Below are 26,074 nucleotides of genomic sequence, written 5' to 3'. Positions count from 1 at the left end.
CTCGCTCTTTTTCCTTTATTTGGATGTTGTTCCTTGGTATCGTGTGGTTTTCTAGACATATTAAACATATAAGCATAGTTATGAGGTTAAATGGAAATTTGATGAATTGTACGATCAATGTTAGAGCTTACATCGCAGAACCAAAATGTTCTACAGGAACCTCGACAATCGGCGACAGCGATTCCTTTGCCACCGCTTCAAGAGCGAATGCGGGATGGAATCGCGGCTATCTTCTCTCTGATCCATAAGACCGTGTCAGAGTTTTCCAGCAGAATGGCTGCTGAGATGAAGCGCTACAATTACGTGACACCAGTGAATTTCCTCGAACTAGTTGCTGGATATAAAACGTGAGTCTCTGCCACGCTAGCCAACAAAATCTCTTTAACAAGGGTTTTCGTTGAAAAATTCACGAATCTCCTTGCAAAGTGAAACCACAAAAATCTTTGTAATAATATTAGTGAAGTTCTGTAATTTTCTGCATAGTAAACATTCGTAGATATTATTTGAAATATTCTTCTTCTCGTCGCAATTATTTAAAGGTATTTTTTTGAAGATACGCGTGATTTAATAAAACTTGTATAAAAATGGAAAATAACTTGAAAACGAGAGGCAGCAAGGTAAACGACACGTCATGTCAGTTGGGTGACTCTCGGTTTCAGAATGCTGGCGGAGAAGAGAGAGGACTTGGCGATCCAGGCGAACAAACTTCGCAACGGTCTCTCGAAGATCGACGACACCCGCGTTAAAGTGAACGAAATGGCTACGGAACTGGAAGTCACACAGGAGCAGGTTCATAAATCTACCAGGGAATGCGAAGAGTTTCTGGTAACGATCGGTACGTGTCATCCTCTTAACGCTGATGTATCGTCATTAAGTGCAATTAGATCGACCCAAGGAAAATTCACGCGATCTTGACCCACGTAATAATTCACTTGTGCTAATCTTCCTTTCAGAAACGTAAAACCTTAACACTATATATATTCTAATTTAATAATAAAAATTCTATCACTTAAAATATTTAAAATACCCAGAATATACTTAAAGCTGAGAAACCGTCTCTGTTCCAATTATCACGTGATTTAATAGTGAATCAGCGTCGCGACGCAGACGAGACACAGAAGACAGTGGCCGCGCGTTCGCAGCGGATCGGTGAAGAACAAAAGGAGTGCAAGAAACTCGAAGAAATCGCTCGAGCTGATCTCGCAACTGTTGAACCAGCTCTGAACGAGGCCATGAAGGTACCTTCCCCAACATTAATTCTTCTATCGTCTCGGTAATATCGTTCCGGTTCGTTTGCTACTGGTGATTAAGCAGCGCGCTACTTCGCCGTGAATCGAACGGTGTTACGCCTCGAATATTCGGTAAAATGGTGAATTCGATGGCGAACCCCGATATACGTCCTTATTATTTGCAGCCGTCGCGTCCGACTTTTCCCTGCTCGCGACGACCGCTTGGTTCCTTCAACTTCGCGTTTTATGCACGCCGTCCGAAAAAGTTTCTCGCCAAAGTTCGTTGGTACGTTTTATAGACGACAGTAACACCGGACGTGTTACATAAATTCGTTCCATGGACTGCTTTGTTAAGAAAAATCCTGGAGGAAGTATGGCGGCGACGCAGCTCTTGGCTTCGTCGTTCGATCGATCATCGATCGTGACCCGTATAACAGTATTTCAACTAGTTGAGGATTGGAAACTTCAATTCGATTAGAGATGGAATTTCCAAACATATATTAGTCAAATGTAGTAATTAAACTGCAGTAAGAATAATTTCGCCGGCTGTTGTACACGCTGTACAAAAGAAAAATTTCGATTGTTCCCATTCGAATCCCTTATCACAACACGTACAAGTTTTGCCTTCGAAATCGCATTCATCCATATGTATAGTCGAATTTATCGGTACCTATCCTATCAATTGTTATCCATAACACAGGCCCTGGACGCGCTGAGCAAGAAGGATATCGCAGAGATAAGATCTTTCACGCGTCCGCCGCCGAAAGTCGAGATGGTAATGGAGGCGGTGATGATCCTGAAAACCTCGGAACCGAGTTGGACGGAGTCGAAGCGTCAACTAGCCGACGTGAACTTCCTCAACACGGTAAGGAAAAGCACACAGACCAACGATCCTCTTCCTACTCTTTCTATTCCAAACAAAATTTCATGGAATATTCTGCGTCTGCATATTAATTTTTAGCTGCGAGATTTCGACAAAGACAACATCTCCGACAGGACACTTCGACAAATTAGCAGGTACACGTCAAACCCGGAATTTGAGCCAGAAAAAGTAGGTTTGGTGTCTGTGGCAGCCAAGTCACTCTGCATATGGGTCATCGCAATGGAAGAATATGGGAAACTTTACAGGTAATCTATCTTTCTTGAAGATTAATATCTCGAATGGGAATAGAACAGCGGTTCTCAACCAATAATGCTCGTATCGTGAAGGGTAGCTAATGATAGGTGAATACATTTCGAAGAATATACGGGAAATTCACGATAAATAAAATCTTCTATCTTTCGTGGAGCAGCAATTTATTAAAATCGAGCATACTTTGTTTGGTTTGGATTACTTGGTACGACCGTATATGCGCGTTTTAATGTCCTCGTAAATAGCACGCATTTGCAAAGAGGTTGAGAAGCGCGGAAACAGACGAAGCTCTGAAACACAGGGTTCCTTCCTCTATTCTCAGTTCGAAGGAAATTAAAGAAATTGCGATAGGCTATATAAGAATACGCCATTGAAATCGCAGAATCGTAGCACCGAAGAGGGAAAAATTGCAGGCTGCGTTGAAATCTCTCAAAGAGAAAGAGCAAGCGTTAGATGAAGCGATGCAACAGTTGCAGAGATTGCAAGAGAAGCTGAAGAAACTGCAGGAGATGTACGACGCGAAGATGAAGGAGAAAGAAGAGTTAATTAAGCTGGCGAGTAGTTGAATAATCGTCTCGATTTGAATCCCCATCTCGAAACTGAAACTACATGAACATCTAGTGGCCTCGGTTATGCCTCTCCCATATTGTTTTATTTGCACGGATTTACGCTTTGGCAGAAAGTTTCGTTTGCTCGCTATTTAAAGACCAGATATCATCAGCGTCGCGTATTTGCACGGGCTGCGTTCAGCGCGAATTTTCGAATTACTTTTTGGTCCTAACCCGAGAAAGTCCCTCCACTGATATTTGTCTTACATGTTTGCGGCTCTTTCGCGGTTCAAAATTTCTTTCGATATCTTGCGATAACGAGTCATATCGTAGTTAAACATTGACTGACAAAATGAAAGCTTTGTAATATTATATATCTGCTTTAAGTTTCATTCGCGCTATTTTATTTCTTTCTAATTCGGTAAGAATTCAATTTACTTCTTCGATCCTATTTTAAATATATTTTCCAACGAAATAACTCCGCAGCTCTTTCAGTTCTGAATTCCACAACGAAAGTCGAATCGATAGGGTGTACTCGAACGACCACAGCTAATCTGGTGGTCTTATTTCGCGAACGAGCCAACGACTAAATTTCAACTATGCTGACTCGATTCTACTTTCAGTTCCGCATGTTTTCAGGCGGAACTACTGAAGCTGAAACTGGAGCGAGCCGCGATGCTAGTCGACGGTCTCTCAGGCGAGCGAATTCGATGGGAGAACACGGTTGCTTCGCTGGCCGAGTTCTTTGACTGGCTGCCAGGTGATTGCCTAATATCCACCGCCTTTGTGTCCTATTTGGGCCCGTTCGTATCCAATTACAGAGAGGAACTGATAAGCATCTGGATGAAAGAGGTGAGTTAAGTGATTCCATCGTTTTAGTCGAAAGTAATCATCATAATTCGCGAATGTGTCTAAGAGGGCAGAAAACCTTCTGCGTCCGTTTAAATCCAAGATGGTTAGATATTGTGTATCATATATGTTGCCGTGCAGTTGTGAAAATAACCATACCAGCTCTTTTAATATAAAGTTTTATTTAGATATGACTATCATTCTTCCAGAAGGATGATTGCAAGATAGTTTTATTCTGAGATTTCTGACAGCGGGGTGATTGTCCAACATTCTTCTGGAAAGATGTGCACTTTTTTGAAAAGTAGTCGGCAGTGATATAAAATTTAATAAACAAAAAGTATCGATGTTTTTGTTCTCTAATTTCCAATGGTGTCCGCAAACGAACTCGAAGGTGCAAGAAAAAGAAATTCCAACGTCGCCCCAGCTCGATGTGAAACAATTCCTGGCCGACCCTGCGGTCATCAGAGACTGGAACATGCAAGGATTACCATCCGATGATTTTAGTACTGAGAACGGTATCATTGTAGTCAGAGGTACAAGGTGGCCATTAGTAATCGATCCACAATGTCAAGCAGTGAAATGGCTGAAAAATATGGAGGCCAAGAACGTAAGCATCTGCGATCCAATCCAGGAAACAAACAAATTATAAAAGAATCTTAATTACACAAACATTCTTAAGCGAAATCTCTTCGATCTTCTCGCGGCCGTAGTCTCTAAAAGTGATCGATTTCGGCCAACCAGATTTCGTCAGAGTATTAGAATACGCGATCCAATATGGTAAACCAGTTCTACTAGAAAATATCGGTGAAACGATCGATCCGGTATTGAACCCGATCCTTGAACGAGCAGTAATGAAAATAGGTATGTAAAAGTATCATGAAATTATTGGAATTCAATAGCAATTCAAATGGAAGAAGCATCAAAGACTCATTGACAGTCAGTGCAGTTAAACGTAAATTCAATAAAAACGCTGCGCTCTGTGTATAATGGCTGTATTCAGAATCGTTTTCGTCTTATAGAGAAGATTTAAATTCTACAATGATAATTTACAAATAAATATTCTGTTTATAACCTTTTATTAAATCCGTATATATGATATTAATTCCCTATTACTTTTTTTTAATAAATTAATAACAGCTTCCGTATTAATGAAAATTACTGTATCGTCAAAAATTAATAGGTATACTTTTGAGTGCAACAGGAAGAGACAGTTCCGAATTGAAAGTTCTTATCCCTCTAAAGGCTTCTCCAATTGCATATTTTGGCACTCGAAATGTATAAACTTTACCTTCCAACGCTATATCGCGTCCATCTACAGTACGTGTTCTCCGATTGTGCAGAGAACCAGATGATGATCAAGTTCAACGAAAAGATGATCAGCTACCACGACAAGTTCCGGCTCTTCATCACGACGAAACTCGCGAACCCCCATTACGCCCCGGAGATATCCACTAAAACGACGTTATGCAACTTCGCCATTAAGGAACAGGGTAACTAATTGTCTTATCGTGCGTCAGTTAGAAGAGGGTAGATAATAGAGAGCGAAAGGGATGGACACAGAGAGAAGGATGAACGGGAGGCGAACTAGATCGAGAGGGCGGTAGAGGAAGAGGTAGCCAGAGGAGACAAAGTCTAGAACCTTATTATCCTGTGCGCAGGACTGGAAGACCAGCTCTTGGGAATCGTGGTCAGAAAAGAGAAGCCGCAGCTCGAAGAACAGAAGGACAATCTGGTCTTCACGATCTCGTCCAATAAACGAACTCTCAAAGAACTCGAGGACAAAATACTCCAGTAAGATATCCTTTGCTTCTTTTGATCCCTTCCTCTGTAACATGATAATAATACGATGGAAATAAAGCGCACGTAACACGAGAGTTAACCCTGTGGAAGTTGCGGAACTAACAGTTGGGTCAAAGATCACGGTATACTTGAAAAAATGTTTTTAAATTTATATCTTTATATCGCAGCATCGATCTTTGCGAATGAACACATGATACCATTGAGAAGCACTACCAAACACTTGCTTGCTTTTAACAAGATATGTTTCAATTACAGAATTGCGGATAGATCTAACCACAATGATCAGAATTAACAGTGTAACAGGATATTACGACCGTCTTTGTGGTCTTCATACGACAGCTGTTCTTTGTCAGCAATTTTTACGATATATCTATCTAAGGACATAAAAAGATTTCACAACTTCCAAAGAGTTAAGGAAGCATATGGTGTTTATGTGTACCGTGATTTCATACAGTCTACTGAACGTGGCCGGAGATACTCTACTGGACGACCTGGATTTACTGAGCACGCTGCAATCGTCAAAGGCGACCTCGACCTCTATCGAGGAATCGTTGGTAGTCTCTGAACAAACAGAGAAGGAGATAGACCTCGCCAGAGAAGAATACAGGTCCTGTGCACATCGTGCCGCGATCCTCTTCTTCGTCTTGAACGACATGAGTTTTATTGATCCGATGTACCAATTCGCCTTGGACGCATATATTACCTTGTTTATGCTGTCGATTGACAAGAGCGCGAAAAGTGTAAAGCTCCCTGAAAGAATCGAGAATCTAAACGAATATCATACTTACGCATTGTACAAGTACGTATAGCCCTATACAGAATGTCACGAAATATCTGAGCAATGTTTATAGGTTCGATCGTAAAAATCAAAACGATGAAATAAATTCATGTATAAAAATATTGATTTTATGTTGTGCTATTACCACTCAAAAACAACTCTCGTTGAATCAGGAATACGTGTCGAGGTCTGTTCGAACAACACAAGTTACTCTTTTCCTTTAACATGTGTATGAAGATCTTAGACGCACAAGATAAGGTGATTCCTAACGAGTATGCGTTCTTACTTCGTGGTGGAATTGTTCTGGATAGGGAAAATCAGCCGGATAAGCCGATTGGCTGGTTGCCCGATGAAACTTGGGATAATATCACAGAACTCGATAAGCTAGCTGGATTTCATGGAATTGTTTCTTCGTTTGAACAGTTCCCACGAGATTGGCATAATTGGTACGTTTCCTGTAAATTGTTACATCAAACAGTCCGATTTATTATTTTTGTGAAATATTATAATTTTATTTAATATCATAAAATGTTATAATAATTTTATAAATTGAATAATATTTAGGTATATTAATACGAAACCACATGATTGGTAAATCGTCTAAAAGTCATTATTTAAAAATTTACTATTTTTACAAAATAAAAATCAAATAATATTTAGGTACGTTAACACGGAACCAGAAAACACACCCCTAGTAGCAGAGTGGGAAACGAATTGCAACGTGTTTCAAAAGATGCTAGTAATACGTAGCTGCCGTCCTGACAGAATTTCCTTCTGTATCGCGAACTTCATCGTGCTGAATCTTGGTCAAAGGTTCGTCGAGCCACCGGTACTCGACCTGAAGGCAGTGCTCGATGATTCCGTAGCACAGACTCCGCTTATATTCGTCCTCTCGCCCGGTGTGGATCCTACGAGCACCCTGATGCAACTAGTCGACAGTCAGGAAATGACTAACCACTTTATGACTCTGTCTCTGGGTCAGGGACAGGCGCCCATTGCCACTAGGTCGGTTTTATACAAAAGAAAGTAGAATTTTAGACTTTTAAAGAATGTGTCATTCTGTAGATTAATGTACTTGAAAAAAAAATCCGAATTAATCGAACGATACTATATTTCAGGAATAATAGGGATTTAACTCACATTTATAAGAAATAGAATTCTATAAAACATGAATATATAGAAGAAGACTCATTTCTTATATAATTTCCACTTTGTCTTCTTTGATACAAGTTTTATACTTTAAACTTAGTAACAATATCAATCCTAATATTAAATTTAATAATAGTATTATTTAATAATAAAAAATTTCACAAAAATCTACTTGCAGAATGATAGAAGTAGGTGCAAAAGAAGGGGCTTGGGTGTTCCTAGCGAATTGCCACTTATCGCTAAGCTGGATGCCGAAATTGGACAAGATTGTGGAGACTTTAGGGGCCAGTAAAACCATAATACACCCGCAATTCAGGTTCGCGTTTGATCGCAAGTGTCGCCTGAGTTGATAATGAAAGGGTCTCGAATCGATTGCAGATTGTGGCTTAGCTCGAGCCCAAGTCCCCAATTCCCTATATCGATCCTGCAGGCGGGTATAAAGATGACCACGGAACCACCGAAAGGTTTAAAGGCAAACATGAAACGACTTTACAGCTTAATAACCGAGACCCAGTTCGAATTGTGCCAAGCAAAGTCCAAATACAAGAAGCTTCTGTTCGGCCTGGTATTCTTCCACGCGATTCTCCTCGAGCGTAAAAAGTTCCAGCAATTGGGCTGGAATGTCATCTACAGCTTCAACGACTCCGACTTCGTGGTAATTTCACCGACTGGTTCGCGATTGGACCATCGACAAGATTGAAATGTTCTATTAACAATGTTACTAAAAACTGATTTTTCTCATTTGTACGATTTCTTAGTTACAGACGTTTCTGTTTTTGAAATTACTTGACAATTTTATTTATTAAATCGCCGTTATATAAGAGTTAATCCAGTATGAAGAGCCAAAAATTATAGTAGCGTAAATCGGTCCACTGCCAGTTTTTATAAAATAACTTGATACTTGTGAAATTCTCAAAATCTTGTCTTACATCACTTTGATTTTAAGTCCATAAGTCCAGAAGTACTTTGTTCAATAATATACAAATATAGACTTGATCGTTAAAACTTCTTAACCAGATCATGATAATGAAATGAAAATTCAATCTAGAGACGCGTGTGATCTGCAATTAAGAACGACCAAAATATCGATCTGATTCTATTTCCTACAACTAAACATCAAAACAATAAAATAATTTTATTCGAATATTTTTTAAATTCAATTATAAAGATATATAGAAACAAGATATAATATGAGAAAAATTATAAGGTGGAAAATAGTAGCTGTACGATTGATTTTTCGATTTAATCATAGGTATCGGAAAATCTCTTGCAAGTGTATCTTGACGAATACCCAGTGACACCATGGGAATCATTGAAGTATCTCATAGCAGGTGTTTGTTACGGTGGACACGTGACCGACGACTGGGACCGTCGTTTGCTAATGACGTACATTCAACAATATTTCACCGAGGAGGCCCTGACTGTGCCCTATTATCGTTTATCATCGCTACCAACCTATTACATACCGAGGGATGGTTCGTTGGCATCCTATCACGATTTCATCACGGTCCTACCGACCATCGACAAACCGGAAGCGTTCGGTCAACACCCGAACGCAGACATCACCTGTTTAATCATGGAAACCAGAAATATGTTCGAGACTCTGATGGGACTTCAGGTCCAGGCAGTTGCCAAAGAAGAAACTACTAAGGAGGAAAAGGTTTGTAAAAACTGACAATAGAAAATTTCAATTGTCTAAACTCTCTAGGAACAAACAGTTCACATAACATTTCTTTTATTAAATTCGCTAGATTTTTACTACTAGAAATAAAATAAAATAAAACACAGCAGCTCTGCCATTAATTGTTACTGGAGGTCTGCAAACTAGATCGAGCAATAACTCAAATTTTGTTCTGCTATAAAAAATTTAACAGACATAAAAATCAACATCAACTTCTCACTTCTTAAGGTTACTCATTTAACCATGGACATACTATCGAGAATACCAAACGACATCGATTACGAAACAGCTCAGAAATTAATAGGTCCAAAGAAATCACCACTGGATGTGGTGTTGCTTCAAGAAATACAACGTTACAACGTTCTGCTACAAAAAACTCGCAGTAGCTTGAAAGATCTTCAACTCGCAATCCAAGGTTTGGTGTTGATGTCATCAAACCTTGAGGAAATCTTTACCTGTGTACACGAAGGTCGAGTCCCTTCGATTTGGCTGACAACGTATCCGTCGTTGAAACTGTTGGGTGCTTGGACAAGGGATTTAGTCAGCAGGGTGGAACACTTCAATGAATGGGCTCGAACTACTCATCCGCCGCTGCTGTTCTGGCTGGCCGCATTCACGTTCCCAACCGGCTTCCTTACCGCTGTATTGCAGACATCCGCCAGGCTCTGGAACGTCTCTATCGATTCCCTGTCCTGGGAATTCAATGTTTTTACCATAGACGAGTCGGCCATAATCGAACCACCAATGGTAATTTCATATTAAATACATCTTGTTATATCCGTCCTAACTTCAATCGACTTCTTTGAAAAGAAACTAAACTTTGAAAAGAAGTTTTAAAAATCAAAAAGAACATAAGCAAAATGCATCAAACATGCGGGATATCAATCTAATTATTCTGAATTTCCGTCGCCGTTTGAGCGTTCCTTCGATGAAGGAGGAAACCTACCGCGGAAAAATAGATAGGATAAAAAATTCATCGTAGTGATATTGCTAGGAAAGTGGCGGCGTGTATGCATGCTTCTAACCGTGTATACATTCCATTACAGGACGGCGTGTACATACGCTCTATCTTTCTGGAAGGCGCTGGCTGGGACAAGAGGAACAGTGTCCTCGTCGAACCGTCCCCTATGCAACTTGTTTGCAACATGCCGGTGATTCACTTCCGACCCGCGGAAGAGCTTAAAAAGAGAACCAGAGGTAACAACGACAACGACGATATAAAAATTGTTCGAAAAAAATTGTTCGCCACATTGACAAAAAGAATTCTTGTTTGAAATTACCATTTTCTAATTAATTCAAGTAATTACATACTTGCTTTCAATTTCTCTGCACAGGACTCTACACGTGTCCCTGTTATTATTACCCCCAAAGAAGCGGGGATCAAGGAAGACCATCGTTCGTAGTAGCGGTCGATTTAAACGCAGGTCCAGGGGGATCGGACTTCTGGGTAAAAAGAGGCACTGCCCTGTTATTAAGTCTCGCCACGTAGATTCATATTAATTATTATTATCATTGTTGTTGTTGTTAATTAATTAGGATTAATGTTTCAAGCGCGATCATTGAAAAGGTACGTCAGTTCCAATGACACTCTCACTTTCCTTTTGTTTCCTTCCTCCTATACTTATCTCTTTGTTAGTGTGTAATAAAAGTTCATTTCCATAAATAATAGAATATATACAACAAGCATAATAAAAAAAAAGTTGTAATTTCTTTACATGCGAATTTGAAACCTTGATACTACAGTGAACACATGGAGCGAACTCGCAAGACAAGGAACAATCAACCAATTCGTAAGTTTTTTAGGATTATCCAATGATGATGATGATTCTGGTTTAGCGGCATTAATCATCAGTGCTGCGTGTTTCTGGCTGTCGATACCTTCTAAAGCATCTGAAATTGTTTTATTTATTCGTAAAGCGTATTGAAGCCATTTTGTGGGCGGAGTCAGGCCTGAATTCACTGGTGGTTCAAGATCAGATAACTTGTCTTTAGCTTCGAGCAAAATCCTCGTCACATTCCCTGTTTTTAGCTGAGTTTCTTTCTTTAAACTATCCACTAGGTCCTTGACTGTAAAATTCAACTTCGTTTGGAAGCTAATCCAATCAGCTGCAGTTTTGCTATTATAAGTATCCTTGACCAAACTCCTCAGAGCTGATATTTCGTTCTTCAGATCGGCGAAAGATTCATTGAACATTTCGTGGAGATCATCAAAGTTAAATCTATCTGTTGTATTCGCAGTATTAAGAATAGTCATCACAGTATCGTTAATTTGTTTCTTAAAGTCGACCCATTCATCAGGAGGAATGACTGGTTTAATAAATTTAATATAATCTGACTTAGACGAGTCTTCAGGTTTGTTAAACTTAACTTGGAGATTCGAAGAACTTTTATTTGGTTGTAATTTGCTTATTTCTGTAATCCATTCAGCCTTCATACTTCCAATTTCATCTTTTAACTTTGCGAAATCAGACTTAATGGAATCTTTGAAAACAGCCCAAGCAATAGGATCAATCTCTGTTGGTTCCTTGCTCTGAATGTCCTGAATCACTTTAATTAAGGAATCGTTGACTTGAGCTCTGAATTGTAACCAATCATCAGTCAAATTAGATAATTCCATATTACTAAATTTAACTGCTGAAGAAGTTCCTAGATATTCACGTTGAGAAATTTTATTTATGGTGGATAATGTTGCGAGTTCTATAGGTGCTGGAGTGCTCTTAAAAGCAGAGAAACTTTTCATAATCTCATCCCTATACGTAGCCCATGCTGGATCAGCTGGTGGTGGCATTTCTTTTTTAACCTTATTTTCAACATAGTTTACAATCTTAATTATATCAGATTTATAATTCATCCAATCGTCATTAGTATCTGATTTCCCCATGGCTAATTCAGCAGGAACTGTAGTAGATCTCCGTCTATTGATCTTGTCCCTAAAAGCAGAAAGTCGGTCTTTAATATCATCTCCTAGAGTAGCCCAAGCTGGATCACCAGGGGGGAGCATATCGTCGCCTATATTCATAATACTATCATCTAAAGAAGATATAATATTATCCTTAAAGTTTTTCCAATCAAAAATTGCTGGAATCATAGCATTTTTGGTACTCGAAGTCCCTATTAATTTATTCTTATTCATCAAAGCTTGTTCTTGCTCTTTCTTCTTCGTCTCTAATTTCGGAGTAATATCTGCCTTCAGAGACGAGATCCGGTTCTTTAAATCAGCAAATTGATCGATAATATTCTGTTTAAAAGCTATCCATTTGGTCACTGCAGCTGGTCCGCCACTCATCATCTGCATGGAATCATTCAATGACATTAACAGGTTATTCTTAAATCTGATCCAATCTTGATACATATTTGGTGATCGTGGTACTCTTAAAATAAAACTATCAGAATCCATTGATAATTTTTCCATGGACGTAGGATCATCTACCTCCAGGGGATGCAAACTAGATAGTTGGTTTTGAAGATCAGAGAATGTATCGTTTATGTAATTCTTGAAGGCTAACCAGTCAGTGTCCATCATAGTCCTAGAATTGTTGATATAGGTCACAACATCTCTGATTGTGTCGTTAATATTGTTCTTTAATAGCGTCCAATTGACTGGCATGAAAGGAACTTGTAATTTGGGGGATGTTGAGTCGTATTCTCTCCATGGTTCGAAGGATGGCCCTGGGATGTCTTCACATGACATCATGGGGTTCTCTGCACTTATTGCTCGCATCACTTCCACCTGAGTTTGTATTACACCGTCGGAACAGTCACAGATCAACCTCGCCAATGAGGTTTTACGTAATTCTGTAAGCTGGTCTGAAAAAGGAAGAAGAATGGAAACGCATAAATAAATATTGCAATACAACATAAATTTATTATACATTGTGAAATTGGATGTGACAATCTTATCTAATCTTGTCTAAGAGTTTGGGAAAGTTTTATTGAAAAATGGAAAATAACAAAAAATTCAGTTATAAATTCCAGTCAAGCTTAAGGTACATTGTTTTTTATTCAATAACTCTTCTGATCAATTAGTAATTGATAAAAAAATCTCTTCTTTTTAAAAATAATTCAATTCTAAAAAGATTAAGAATTTCCTCAGACATCTTAGTACTCAGAATATAAATTTTAGGTATACTCAACAATTATCTTACCTTCTGTGAACGAATGCGGTTGTCCAGGAATTTCATACCAAAACCTATCCCCTTTCTGCAACCTAACAAATTGATCAGCGATCAGACACGTAAAAGTGGGACCAACGATACCACCAGTCCTAGGTAATTCAGCCAAAGCTCCAGTATATAAATCAATATCATAAATCGACTCATACAACGAGGAAATCTCCTGAAGGGCCTGCGGATCCAGGTGTCCTTCCAAATCAGAAAAACTTTTTAATGTCCCCAATCCACAATATTCCCTCCATTTAGTGTAACCAGGAAGCCCATGATCCCTCCCACGCTGAATATTCAACGATACCAAATCCAAGCCACAGGGAACAGTAACATTAGCAATAGGATCTTCGAACAAGTGATTGGTCAATTGAGAACTGACATGAGTAGATGTCATCTGAATCATATTTCTCGTAGCTGAGGTGACTGATCTCTTCACTCCACCCTCTGCGTACAAACTATACGGATTGAACAACATTCTGTGCAGTTCTACATAAGAAGAGGTTCCTTCTTGCTCGTCAGTCATTTTCATTAAGCCAGGTAATAAAGTATGAGCAAATCTAAAGGCAGCTGCTGCAAAACTATTAGCTATACTTGGGTCAGTATTAGAGTCATTTACGGTCCACTGTCTATAGCCGGACTTGAGAGGCTTCAAATCACGTAGATTCGTTTCTTGCTCTCCTAAGATGATAGGTATGAATTCCTGATAGGTAATATGTTGCAGTTGAGCACCCACTATACGTCGAGACTCTTCGTATAGCGTTTCGTCATTCCAAGAAGGGTTGATCTTAGTCAACTGCTCGGTGATTCTATTGTGCTGTCGCGCCCAGAGCAGATGCATCGTCGTCAAGTGCAGGTTTTCGTTTGCCCTGGCGTCGCCTGCTGCGAAGCAGTACCTGCCCCTCAACTTCTCAGTTTCACGATTACAGCCATCGTTAGGATTCATGCTAGGTGGTAAGAGAGTTCGATTGTCCGGAGTCAACTGCATCCTCAATCGACCGCCAGAAAATTCTCGCAACTTACGAGCTGTATCCTGATCGGATCCGTAGATCGCTGAGCCATCAATAAACGCAGTCGCCTGTGCACAATAATATATATTCACTTTGAAATATGAAAGGTTTGACTTTTTGGAATCAAAGAGAAACGAACAAGTATATTTAACAGTATAATTTTGTTCCCATTGTCTAGATCACTATTGTGCGATATCATTATTACGGAGATAACGAATACGTCATTACGATCGAAACTCGCCTCATCGATGCGATGATAATCGAGTTAATTAACAACGCGACGCGCCGATCGCGCATTGTTCCAAGGGAATTTTTCATCCATCCCGATAGCAATTTCTCGTCGCCCTATATCACGACCGACACCGTCCTTCGAATGGAATCTCATTATACGTCAAGAATTAATGCTCATAGCATTAAAATGTCGATTTATGCGGATAAGCATTAAATTTTGAAACAACGGAAGTACACACCTGATTCAACTGTTGCCTGGGACCCAGTTTGCACTGGGGTGCGGGTGCAGATCTGACGAAATCCATACACGTTCTCCCAGCTACATCGAAAACAGGATCTCCAGAAGATACAGGAACAGGAAAACACTCAGGATGACCAACAGATGGTGGACAACAAGAGATAGAAGTACCATTGATACCCTGACTAATCGCAGTAGCGGTGATATCATGATCCAAAAATTGTCCATAAACAGCTAACATCACTGTGAAATGAGGATTGCTACTTGGTGAAGGCTTGTGAACCTTCAAACTAACTTCCCTTGCTGAGGGTAACTCGGCCCCTGTAGCTGCTCTACGAGGAGCTTCGACACCATCGGCATAGTTAGGCGCTAGAACTCTTCTGAATGGTGTCATGGTGGCTCCCCATTGCATTGGTCTGTTACAACTTCCATCGAAGGTTCTATATTTACTAGATGGACATTCTGGGGTGGTGAGTTGCTTGCAAATATCCAGAAACTGCCAGCCTGCGTTGAAGAAGCTTCCAATAGCAGAGGATGCTCCAACGATTGTCCTTGAACTTTCGATTCTTTTAGTCGCTGCAAGTTCTGCTACAGCCGCTAAAGCCAGTGTTCCAACGCTCGTGCAAGTGCTTACTGCGTAACGATGCCTCATTTCAGGCGATGGTGAGGATAGTGGAGACATTAACGCAGTGGTGTCTGCAAAAAGTCGCTCATTTATTGCTTGGCGACCTGCTTCCAGCCCTATCTTTATCTCATCGTCTGTTAATTTTGGCGTAGCGGTATCTTTTGTGTTTTTATCAGACACAAAGATAGAATTAGAAGGTGGGACGATGGAAGGGTTGCTGAAGAGGGTGTAAGACCCAGATCCAGGAGCAAGGCCCAATTTTAAAGTGCCTGTGAGATTCATGGTAGACTTGGAGGAAGAGGTGGTGAAGTTTGGACCGACGTCTACCATATCGTGGCTCACGGAGTAGCTTACTGTCACTATGAGGGCCATAGTGAAGATCGCTCTGAAATAAAAGTACAACAAGAACTTAAAGAGCTATATTTTAATAATTAGATATATTTTTTTATCCTTCATAGGCAAACTGGATTGTTTACATTCAAAGGTAAATTTTGTACCGTTGTAGAGCTTCTAAAACATATAAAAAGCTTCTGTGATATGAATTACTTTATTGAATTATACAGTCATTCGTTAAACCAATTGCCTTTAACTTTTTTCAATAAAAATAAAAATTCGCCTCAAAGAAGAAGGATAAAATTTCGTCACTTTGCCTACAAAATGTTTAATTTGTCAAAAGTGCATAGAAATTAAGATAGTCATCCTTCGATAATTCCTCGACAATTAAGATAGTTATTTTTCGATAAATTGTATAATAACAAAAAACTATCAAAGCAAACTTTCGTTTTAAGAATGGCGTTCAATACATAAATCAGACGAATCGTAAAAGTGAATTTATCGAAAAAGCATCGATTTAAATACCACCAGGATGGAATAATATATCTTAGAAGAAGCTGTTTGAAAAGTTGTAACTGGCCAACCGTATTGTCACCGTACAATCACGCAAGTAATCAAGGCCAGCATCACGTAACACTAATCAGCCTATGCGCAAGACGCCGAGTTCCATGCAAGACTGTTTGTACCTCGTAAACGAATTGCAAGGTGTTTTACTCTGCAAATGAGATAAGGACAAGCTGTTGTTCTTAATGCTCATTGGTGTCACGAAAAATCTCCAAACAACGTAAGTTTCTGTACGTATAATCCACTGTCTTATTGTCTGAGGGTATTTAAGTGAATATATTGAAATTTGAAAGCTTGTAAAATGAAACAAAGTGGGTGATTTCTAATGATCAAGAGAGAATTGCCCCATGATGAACCTGTCGTAAACCCGTCTCACGTGTTCGAGTTACACCCAGACGAAACCGCAGCATAGAAACCGCGGTTTCGTTGTTGCACGGATCCACTTTACTGCGATATAGTCTGAAAACTCTTTAAAAAGTTAGAATCGAATCAGATACATAGACTGCAGCTAATCATTTTACAAATGTTATTCGTCGAAAGTACTAACAATCTACGAATAGTCAAATGGACCGAAATCGAAAAACATAACAGAAACGCAAGATGAAAGGTGTCAAATTAATATCGCACGAAACAGGACGACGTCGTTCTCCTACGACAAAAATACCGTACATATAATCGACGAATAATCAAAATTTGAATCTCGATCAAAAGATAAAAGGTGAGACTACATTAAACCAAACCGAACTATATTATTTTCTATATGATTCTAAATATTATTTTTTATTTCTACTCATTTGATAAAAATTACAAAGTGCGCGAGATTCAAACTGCAGCGCGAGAACACAAACAAGGACAACAGGATAGAAGCAAAGACGATGGAAATGTGACTCACACCGCGATCGTGTACATGAAACATCGTAGCCGCAGCCGTTGCCTCCTGTGATGGGAATAAAATGGCAACGCGTCATGCACGTAGTATACCCTGGCTGGCTTGTCGTCGGTCAACGAGGTTTTCTCCGAGGAAAGCATTCCTGATTGCACGCGTTCCAAGACCGAACTGAAACGATCGGCCGGTCAGCCGGTAGTTCGAGGTGAGCGATGATTTTACGTAAGTATCCCCTTACGGTGGGGACTCGATGCACAATGGTTTTTTTCCCTACACGAAGTGACGATGGTAATGGTCGGTGTACTAGTGAACTCGTACAGCGTTCCTTTATGTGGATTCCGAATCGAAAATGCGCTCAGAAGTCGTCTCAACCTTCCCGGACAAAAGGGTTAACTTAGAAAATTCAATTATCTCGGTATCGTGCGGTATCATAAAAAATTGATGAATTCCTGATTGTTGTTCTCTTCGTTTTATTATCGAATAGAATTCTCTTGCGCAATAATTTGCCAGTTAATACTATTAGTAAATTGGCTAACTACTGGTTGTAAATTATAGTGCTCCTTTTTATAATTTTAAAGTTTTACGTCGAAAAAGGTAATCAGTTAATTGGTAATTTGTGGAATTTGTTTGTAAAGTTTTATTTGATTTCTAAATTTGTTGCTATTATAGAAGAAAATGTATTATTACTGGTAATTTTTTAATCATGATTTGTACAGTTTCATTAATAATATTGGTTTAATTGTGCAATTCTAATTAATTGTACGAATATTTTTAAGTAGAAGGTTTTTTTATTGTTTATTTGATTGTGATTGATTATGTATGCTTCATCCGCATGTTATTTGTTTAAACGACTGGTTGCATCGTATCACGCGTTCAAGGTAGCTTTCTCTTGTAATTATATAAACACGCTTAATTACAGACGTAAATTCTTAATGCTTTCGAACGCTGGATTGGCATCGTCCAGTTGCAAATCGCATCTTATAATACATGTAAAGCATCGAACATTCCAGCGACAGGCAATAATACGCTTACCATCCCTACTGGTAAACTATTTCAATCCAATCCAATATAAAAAGATACACTCTGACAAATAAAAAATTGTTTATAACGATTTTTATTGAAATTACATGAATAAAGAAATACGAAGAATAAGAATAGATCACACAAATAAAGGAGTGTTCATGTTTCCTTTCCAAGAAAATGATAAAAATTATGTCACACTAACAAAGGAATGTTAAACGATAAAAAGAATAAAGATAATTTACACTCATACTCCAACCTTTCTATAATTTTAATAGGTTTCTTTATCTTTTTAAAGAAAGAAATAAAGAAATATGGGAATATTAAGAAATACCTTGACTAGAGAGAACTTGTCCCCGTACTTCAATTTTTAGATATTTTCAACAACCATTCCTATCTCTTTAAAGAAAAGGATAAAGAAATAAGAAAATATTAAAAAACAGAGAATTCCTTCTCATACTTCTTTCGATCTCTCAATATTTCCAACATCTTCCCACATCTTTTTAAGAAAAAAAAGATAAAGAAATATAAGACAAGCGAGGTCTTGTATTCTGGAGAATATAGGAAGACTTACATTAAAGCGGCGCAGATGCAGCACTGAAACTGTCTAATTCGAGTCTTCCGGGTCCTCAGCAGGCTCGCGAATTCCACGTAGTCCGGTGAATCCAGAGGTCTCGTGAGCGACGTTCTTTCATTAACTCCTCTATCCGCGTACATGATCCAAACGACAATATCTCACTGGCGAACGACAAAAAGAAATCTCGAGGAAAATACTCGTAGTGTGTTAATGATCACAATGGCGAACAAAAGTGAACTGGCGTGGACAACTGGCGAGTTTCGCAGCTCGACTCCGTTCGGTTCGAGTCGACTCGGTTTACCGCGGAGGAATCGACGCAAATCGGAACTTCCTGGAATTCTCTTGGGCATCCTCTTTCTATCAACGCACAGCAAGATGCTTCCTGTCGTTCTCTACGCTGCATCCCTTCGTCAGAAAGTTATTAATACTATTTCTCATTGTTTGAAAACGTTGAAAAATATTATTACCTTTACCTTTAATTCTTTAATCATGAAAATGGAAGATTGTGATATTTATTAATATATTATCATCGAATTCAGAGATTATAATAAGATCCATCTTGTATCAACATCAAGATTCGAGAAATTTAGAGATGGAAAAATATATGGAAAATATATAATATGTAAAAATATGTAAAATATACCGAAAATAGAATATTTATGATGATATTCAGCAAGGGAAACAAACTTAACTACCATTTCTATAGTTGTATTTACAAGAATCACATGACAGGATCGATGCTTACTCTTGCCCAAAAAATTGCAAAAACTACTGACGGATGAAAAGTGGAATAGCAGTAAATAGGCTCTAACTCGATGGTGAAACGTGATACGAACGATACTGGTCTCGATATAGTGATGAAGTATCATATAAATTTCCAAGCACCTGAACGTTTCAAAATCCACTACTATACGAAATCATCCTTATGCAATCAATCAAATTCTAGAATATTCGAAACTCACAAAAGCTCACTCCTAAACTTACTCGCGCACCAAGAACCGGAAAAATTCGAATTCCTACAAATTAGGATCGTAAACGCGTGAATAATGTTGAAAGAAGAAAACGAACGCATAAAAGTTTCTAAATAGGCTATTAACGCAATACCAGCGAGGACAACGGTCGAAAATAAAAGCAATTAAATCGGGATTATTCTTATCATCCGCAAATCCTCATATTTACTCGTCACAGTGAGTCAAGCAAATTCGAACGCCTTGACAGGCCACAGGCCAGATATCGAGATATCTATTATCCCGCGAGCGTTCTATGCTTAGCGCACTATACATTATACATACAGTGCACTAGCTACGCAAGTTGACCGATTCGTGTTACATAAGAATCGAGGATCGACGGACTAGAATGAAATACAAGTCGCCTCGTCGCATTTTTATCCTGCGATGTCTATGGGTCGAAGTCGAGAAGCGAAACTTCGTTTCGAAAAAGATCATCGACACCTTTGAATCTTAAAATAGCTATAATCTACATTATAATAATTAAAAATGTAACTTAGAAATACATCAAAGAAATACACGACCAATTTCAAAACCGCTTATATCGTCAAAGCTATCTATACTCACGTTTTCACGAGCATTGATACATTTCCAGAAACGATTATTAGCGAAGCAACGCGATGAACACGAGTATTTCCGCAATAGGTGAGGAAAAATCGATTTATCAGTGATAATCGTGGGAAATCCGATGGCCTACTGTCACGTGTCGAATCGACGATCAACCCGAGCAACGGGCTCCCTGTTGATTATCCACCTCCTCTCCGCATAACTAGGCAGTAATTATGAAAGCGGCTGAACTGGCGCATCGATCGTCGTGCATCCACCGCTAATTACAATCTTCGACGCGTCGTAAACGTGACAGGGTGTAATTAACCGAGTCCTTCCGTCGATCAAATACGAAAATCAACGAACCAACGATAATCTAGACCGTTTCATCACGGTAGGCCTAAAAAAGGCGTTGCGTTAGATTCCAAAGCAAAGACTCGACTAATTTCCAGCAGGCGGTCAATGATCGACGTCCAGCTAATTAAATCTTATACAACGTATTGTCCCTTTTTATTTCGTAACGTATGAAGATGCGTAACGTAATACGTGACGCGCGAAGGTTTGCCGAAAGGTTTCCTTCCCCTTGAGGGGCTTCGCAGACGCATAACTCGCTTGAATTCACACCGGGGATCTTCCGGTTTTGTTGGAACAACACGCGCGCGGAATTAGCCTATATGCGTTACGTAATTCATCCGTAACATTGCAGTTGCATCCAGATACTCGATATTCCTATTCAAGTTTAAATGAAAAATGAAAAAGCAAGCGCGAAAAAATAACGAAGACAAACACAACGACTAGAATAAGCTGATAAGACATCTATCTTTAAATCGATTTAATAAAGATTATAGCAAGTTGATTTAGTTGATTAGTTATTATATTATTATAGTATAGTTGGTTTGGAAACGAGTAACCTGGGTCTAAATATTAAAATCTTATGATTATTTTCATATAATAAATACGTTGAAATGTTTTGGTCATTCGGTGCAACAAAAGTTGTATCTTTTCGAGGCGCGAAGCTCCAGCCATTGTTCTTGGTTGGGGACGTACATTTCCGCTGGCATGCGTTCCAATCCCGGGGATTCGGGCGATCCACGCTCGTTTGTTCTTCTGGCTGAAACATTAGATAGAGTAAAAGATCTTTTCTTACCACTTCGAATTCAAGTCGCCCTAATTTTATGATAATTCTATTTCGTACTGAGTCTTTTACGCATAGAAATAGCCTCGCCAGGATGTCGAAGGAGCAATCGACCCACTCCTTCACATCGTCGCAGCACTTCGTTTTTCAAAAGATGATCTCGTACATTCTGAGAAATAATCGGACAATTTGTCACCCACTTCGATACGTACGCGAAGTCCGTAAGCAATTGTAACGCACCATATTCGCTAAAAGATATTTTTAAAAATGTAAAATCTAATTTATATCGTATCGTGTTTCTATTTCGCTTCTTCTTGTCACTTTTTTTTACCGGAAATAAAGATCATGACCAGCTGACGATTTACCTAAATTTAACACGGTGCAGATAGATGTAATCCAGCCATGCCTCGCACATAATTTTCAAAATCATATTCGACGTCTCGGGGTCTTCAATAACTTCCAACACCGGAAGCAATACTTTCTCTGCGGAATAGACAGCTTTAGAGAATCAAGCGTACGTGTAAGAGGGATTTGCTTACCGAAATAAGACTCCACGTAAAGACTAGCAGTCACTGGAGCAACGTCGCTCCCTTTCCTCCAGTAACTTGAACGTGGAAAACACATGTGCAGATTCGCTAGGCTGACCACGCGGCAGATTTTTGCCAGAATTTCTACACACTTTCCGGAACACTTCTGTGGAAAAACAACAGGAAGTATATAAAAGCAGAAACCTCAGCAGAGCTGCCAAACACTTACAAATCATCGCTTACCTGGAGTAAATCTATGTTGACATTTACTTCAGACACGATTTTCGCTCTCATTTTCGCGCAAACATATACCTGAACACTCACAGAATCCATTGACAATGTACTCGTATGATCAGCCAGCTGAAACACAGAAAATAATTTAACACAGTGTAAAAACTTTCGATGAAGAAAATTATACATTAAAGAAGAATATTACAAAATAACTAGTTGTTTAATGAGCCTAAGCTTTACCTTTAAATATGAAAGTTCTTCGAGACAGTTCACTATGTCACCTTTTACCAAAAGAAAGAACACGTCCAGTTCCCACGTATGAGCTATGATTTTCGCCTCCTGTACAATCCATAGTCTCGCTGTATGTACCGAATGATCTAATCGATGGAGGATGACGATCTGTTCCGATAGTGGTAACTCTATCAATGGTGCTCCTATCACCCATTCACCGCCTGCCTCGCATTCGTTGCTCAACCTAACGAGCAGTTGGAACAATTCTACGAACATTTGGCCCGTGTCAGACACCTGGAAATTCACACAAACCCTTTTGAATCATTCTATGTGTTGGGATTAGGAAGGCATGGTATGTAGCATTTTAATTTGTAGAGTACCCGATCGCTAAACCTAAACACTATGTATAAACGCAATTTATTAATATTATTTTATTCTTTACTTGAGTATTTTTTTTAATAAAAAGGGAACTTACCTCCGTGAAGGAAGCTTTCGACTGACATTTAAAAGCTGATGTATAAGCCAGTCTAAAGAACTGATCCCATTCTGTAATCGTGGCGTGGTAACCAAGTGCATCACAAAGATTCTGTAATGCTGGTCTTACCGACTGTGGTACTAAAATTTTAATAAATATACATAATTGTTTGTTTTACGTGAAACTTTTAAGTGTGTGTTTCATATTAATATTTCTTTTATACCATGATTCTTCTGGATGAATTGACTAAGCCAGTCTTTAAGCTGCTGTGCTCCATGATTATGACGAGTAGCCAGAGCCTCCGAAGACCACCAGAGAACTATGTGATCCAGAATACCTGATAGAGCGCCCCACGCAACTTCTTGATAATAATTCTTCACCTTCTTTATCGCACTGCTTCTCAATCTTGTCTCGCCTTTCACGACCGTGAATATTTTATAATGTTTCAAGACGGATTAGTAATTAAAAATGAAATTTAATCCGCAAGCACAGGAGGCTAGGTCCGATTAATTCTGACACATACAGTCAGGGAGAATTCGACGAAATATTCGTCATTAATTACTTTCTAAACTATATTTCTCTGATACTATTCTATTAAACTATATAAACAATTCTATTTTTTAAGTGAATTTCATTATCACGTAAAGGTAAAAATTCTTTTTGTTTAAACCCAAGCTTTGTTGCTGTAAAATAAAGTTCTAATTCATTCGATACACGTGATAAAAATGGCCACACCTGCGACAAGCAAGAGTTAAACAATGAAAAAGATTTTCTTGTTTACCTTTGCTAGTTTTTAACGCATCAGTGCCAAATAATTTCGGTGAAACATCTTGCACGACGTTTAACAGCCTTAGTACCTGTTCATTTTGAGTATTGACTAATGTCTGAATGCTCTCAATATTTGATACCTCCAACTCCGTTCTCGACGTGGAACTTTCGATCGGCGGCGTTAAGTGTCTCGTAAGTGCTCTGCGAAACAATTTTTCGTAAAATACGCGACAAAAATAAAATCATATAAAAATAAAATAGTCTTTTATAATAATTTAATACTGGCTGCTCTGACCGATAAATCTCGATACTCGAATTTTCGGAAACGTCGGCGTCGCCAGATATTGTCGTAATGGGATCGGTTTTCTCGCGGGGCTTGTAATTTGCTAAAAGGCAGTCAATGAGTTCGTGACAAGATTCTTCCGCCCTATTTTTGGCCAGCACCTGGAATCAAATCGTGGATCATTTATTGTTCGAACTTTGATCTAGAAAACCAATCGAACAATCTATCGACTTAACTTCTAATATCATTTTATTCGTTTTGTCGAATTTGTGCCAGGAAATTCACGATTTCGTTCGTTGGAAATTTGAAACACTATAGATTTCAGAAAAAAAGATTGAACGAACGAAATTTTCGTAGTGATGTAATACAATTTTAAGAAAAACTTTCACCTGCAATATTCGAGTAACAGATATCTTCTTCATTGGTTCCAGTATATAAGGACAATCATTACAGAATACGTTTGTTAAAGGACCAGAAACGTCGATATCCATGTCTAATATATCGTTATAAATATTCACCAACCTAGAACCAATAGGTTTTTATTAATCGAATGAAAATTCAACGTACGGCCCTACGGTATTTACCTAAAAATAATCCTAAGCAGCTCGTCACTCTTACAATCGACGATTTCGTTTATCAAATTGCGAGTGAACCTTACGAGTACGTTCAATTTTCGTTTTAATATCATTAAGAAATGACGCATCTTATACTTGTAAATCGGATGTGTACTAAGGCTCGTCGTACTGATTGATTTGTACCCTTTCGTTATCTCTTCTAGATCGTTTGCAACTCTCTTATATGCCTGTATGTAAAATACAAATAAAAATTCGTTCAATTCAATACAAAGATAATTCGACAGTCATCATAATTATTTGTGAATATATTGCGGATCTTTACGCAATTTTATAAATTAATTTTGATTGACTAAAGAAATAAAACCTAAATAGAGAATCCAAATCGAATCTAAAATTCGGTTCATCTACTAGATGTTATAACATAAATTGGATATTATATATATTTTTACATATTATATGCATTCTGTGCGTTTTTGAACCTTTAAATTTTCCATAAATGCATGAACATTTGCAGTCTATTCGTGAAGGAATAGAAGTACCTTTTTACCTAAATTATTCTTTATTTACGAAAAATTTTAAAGATCCTACGAAACCATCTTTATGAAACTTCATCTATACCAAAAATATTGGTTGCTATAAAGTAATAGAAATTTTCTCAACGGTATGAAAATAAATATAGAAAAAATTTCAATTCTTCCTTTTTGGATACAGAACAAAAAAAGCAGAGAACACTTTATTTAATTCGAACAGCTTCCGTGGAAATATCTTTCATTCACGACACCAAAGCGCACATTGCATTAAGCAGACTAATTTCATTAATCGAACGGTTCATAATGAGAAATTAAACTACTACCAATACTTTACCATGGAAAAACATATAAGAACTCATGTTTCGCACCTCGAGTTCACAAATCTGTGAATCTGTGATGTCCTGGATAATTAAGGCTATGGATTTAACAAGATTGTCTATGCTCTCTGTAACCATGGACGAGTTGACAAACCATTTCTCAAGAACGTCGCCTGGAAGTGGCAACCACTTGCCGATATTTGCTCTGTAATTGGTATCCATGTGGCTAAGCTTTCACTAGCGAAAATTTATATATATCAACTCCTCTTTCAATCGATCATTCGAAAAACCATATCATTTTTATCGCTCATCATACATGTACTATGTACTATAGCCGTTTTGACTCCTTTGGAATACAAACACATTATTTTTTAAATCGTAGCCAAATGTAATAATTCCAAATCGAACGTCTTTTAGACGATGATGATTAAAAATTCATTATAAATGATTCCTTAAGAAGCTGATTGAATTTTCCTGGTAATCTTTCGATTCCACCGAATCACAAAACTGTCTTGCGAACTATGAGATTATTCACAGATATTTCAGATAGAAAAATAATAAAAAATACTTAGACAAAGAATGTTGAAATGTTAAAGGATAGAAGCTGAACTAGAAAATTTTATCGCATGGCAAAGTAGT

General features: G+C 38.4%; 3 protein-coding genes and 2 long non-coding RNA genes across 9 annotated transcripts in view; 2 read left to right on the top strand and 3 right to left on the bottom strand.

Moving 5' to 3' along the window:
• LOC100646011 (dynein axonemal heavy chain 2) overlaps nt 1–10,655 on the top strand; it is a 40,129-nt gene extending 29,474 nt beyond the window's left edge. The window contains exons 44-63 of the mRNA XM_012317133.3: nt 157–347; nt 660–835; nt 1,087–1,238; nt 1,930–2,094; nt 2,191–2,357; nt 2,744–2,915; nt 3,549–3,761; nt 4,150–4,365; nt 4,469–4,619; nt 5,099–5,248; nt 5,417–5,549; nt 6,013–6,357; nt 6,510–6,782; nt 6,997–7,341; nt 7,664–7,801; nt 7,864–8,140; nt 8,738–9,145; nt 9,395–9,913; nt 10,213–10,363; nt 10,501–10,655. Coding sequence (XP_012172523.3) covers nt 157–347; nt 660–835; nt 1,087–1,238; nt 1,930–2,094; nt 2,191–2,357; nt 2,744–2,915; nt 3,549–3,761; nt 4,150–4,365; nt 4,469–4,619; nt 5,099–5,248; nt 5,417–5,549; nt 6,013–6,357; nt 6,510–6,782; nt 6,997–7,341; nt 7,664–7,801; nt 7,864–8,140; nt 8,738–9,145; nt 9,395–9,913; nt 10,213–10,363; nt 10,501–10,655 — 4,497 coding nt within the window. The remainder of the gene's footprint in view (nt 1–156; nt 348–659; nt 836–1,086; nt 1,239–1,929; nt 2,095–2,190; nt 2,358–2,743; nt 2,916–3,548; nt 3,762–4,149; nt 4,366–4,468; nt 4,620–5,098; nt 5,249–5,416; nt 5,550–6,012; nt 6,358–6,509; nt 6,783–6,996; nt 7,342–7,663; nt 7,802–7,863; nt 8,141–8,737; nt 9,146–9,394; nt 9,914–10,212; nt 10,364–10,500) is intronic.
• On the bottom strand, nt 5,083–6,128 carry LOC125386397. Its single transcript, XR_007226503.1, has 2 exons — nt 5,998–6,128; nt 5,083–5,583 (listed from the first exon to the last, which is right to left on the bottom strand). It is a non-coding gene; the product is annotated as an uncharacterized LOC125386397 (long non-coding RNA).
• On the bottom strand, nt 10,653–20,805 carry LOC100646756. Of its 4 annotated transcripts, none has more exons than XM_012317131.3 (5): nt 20,385–20,805; nt 18,808–19,215; nt 14,807–15,815; nt 13,312–14,404; nt 10,653–12,973 (listed from the first exon to the last, which is right to left on the bottom strand). In XM_012317131.3, the coding sequence occupies exons 2-5, from the start codon at nt 18,948–18,950 to the stop codon at nt 10,878–10,880; spliced, it is 4,341 nt and encodes a 1,446-aa protein (XP_012172521.2). In that variant the 5' UTR covers nt 18,951–19,215; nt 20,385–20,805; the 3' UTR covers nt 10,653–10,877. The 4 variants fall into 4 exon arrangements, with proteins under 4 accessions (XP_012172521.2, XP_003401346.2, XP_048268505.1 ...); XM_003401298.4 differs by having other exon boundaries at nt 18,808–19,207; XM_048412548.1 differs by lacking the exon at nt 20,385–20,805 and having other exon boundaries at nt 18,808–19,216.
• Nucleotides 16,075–17,282, top strand: LOC125386398. Its single transcript, XR_007226504.1, has 3 exons — nt 16,075–16,547; nt 16,621–17,045; nt 17,140–17,282. It is a non-coding gene; the product is annotated as an uncharacterized LOC125386398 (long non-coding RNA).
• A 387-nt stretch (nt 20,806–21,192) lies between the features above and the next one.
• LOC100646881 (coiled-coil domain-containing protein 142) lies at nt 21,193–26,046 on the bottom strand. Of its 2 annotated transcripts, XM_003401299.3 has the most exons (13): nt 25,487–26,046; nt 24,598–24,815; nt 24,403–24,535; nt 24,026–24,174; nt 23,744–23,931; nt 23,186–23,377; nt 22,963–23,102; nt 22,497–22,781; nt 22,269–22,385; nt 22,038–22,191; nt 21,864–21,981; nt 21,559–21,746; nt 21,194–21,474 (listed from the first exon to the last, which is right to left on the bottom strand). In XM_003401299.3, the coding sequence occupies exons 1-13, from the start codon at nt 25,655–25,657 to the stop codon at nt 21,338–21,340; spliced, it is 2,190 nt and encodes a 729-aa protein (XP_003401347.2). In that variant the 5' UTR covers nt 25,658–26,046; the 3' UTR covers nt 21,194–21,337. The 2 variants fall into 2 exon arrangements, with proteins under 2 accessions (XP_048268472.1, XP_003401347.2); XM_048412515.1 differs by lacking the exon at nt 21,559–21,746 and having other exon boundaries at nt 21,193–21,474.
• Between the last annotated feature and the right edge of the window lie 28 nt (nt 26,047–26,074).

The sequence above is a fragment of the Bombus terrestris genome, chromosome 15 (genome assembly GCF_910591885.1).
Source record: "Bombus terrestris chromosome 15, iyBomTerr1.2, whole genome shotgun sequence".
In the NCBI taxonomy this organism is placed as follows: Eukaryota; Metazoa; Arthropoda; class Insecta; order Hymenoptera; family Apidae; genus Bombus; species Bombus terrestris.
The sequence above is the reverse complement of the archived record's forward strand: the minus strand, read 5'-3'. Positions and strand labels throughout refer to the sequence as shown.

Coding starts and splice junctions, on each gene's coding strand:
- LOC100646756 (XM_012317131.3), bottom strand. CDS start 18,950: ATGTACGCGGATAGAGGAGTTAATGAAAGAACGTCGCTCACGAGACCT. Junction 14,405..14,806: donor CCAGGCAACAGTTGAATCAG/GTGTGTACTTCC, acceptor TATTGTGCACAG/GCGACTGCGTTTATTGATGG. Junction 12,974..13,311: donor ACCGCATTCGTTCACAGAAG/GTAAGATAATTG, acceptor TTCCTTTTTCAG/ACCAGCTTACAGAATTACGT.
- LOC100646881 (XM_003401299.3), bottom strand. CDS start 25,657: ATGGATACCAATTACAGAGCAAATATCGGCAAGTGGTTGCCACTTCCA. Junction 24,175..24,402: donor CTGTTACTCGAATATTGCAG/GTGAAAGTTTTT, acceptor ATTTGATTCCAG/GTGCTGGCCAAAAATAGGGC. Junction 23,932..24,025: donor TCGAGTATCGAGATTTATCG/GTCAGAGCAGCC, acceptor ATTGTTTCGCAG/AGCACTTACGAGACACTTAA.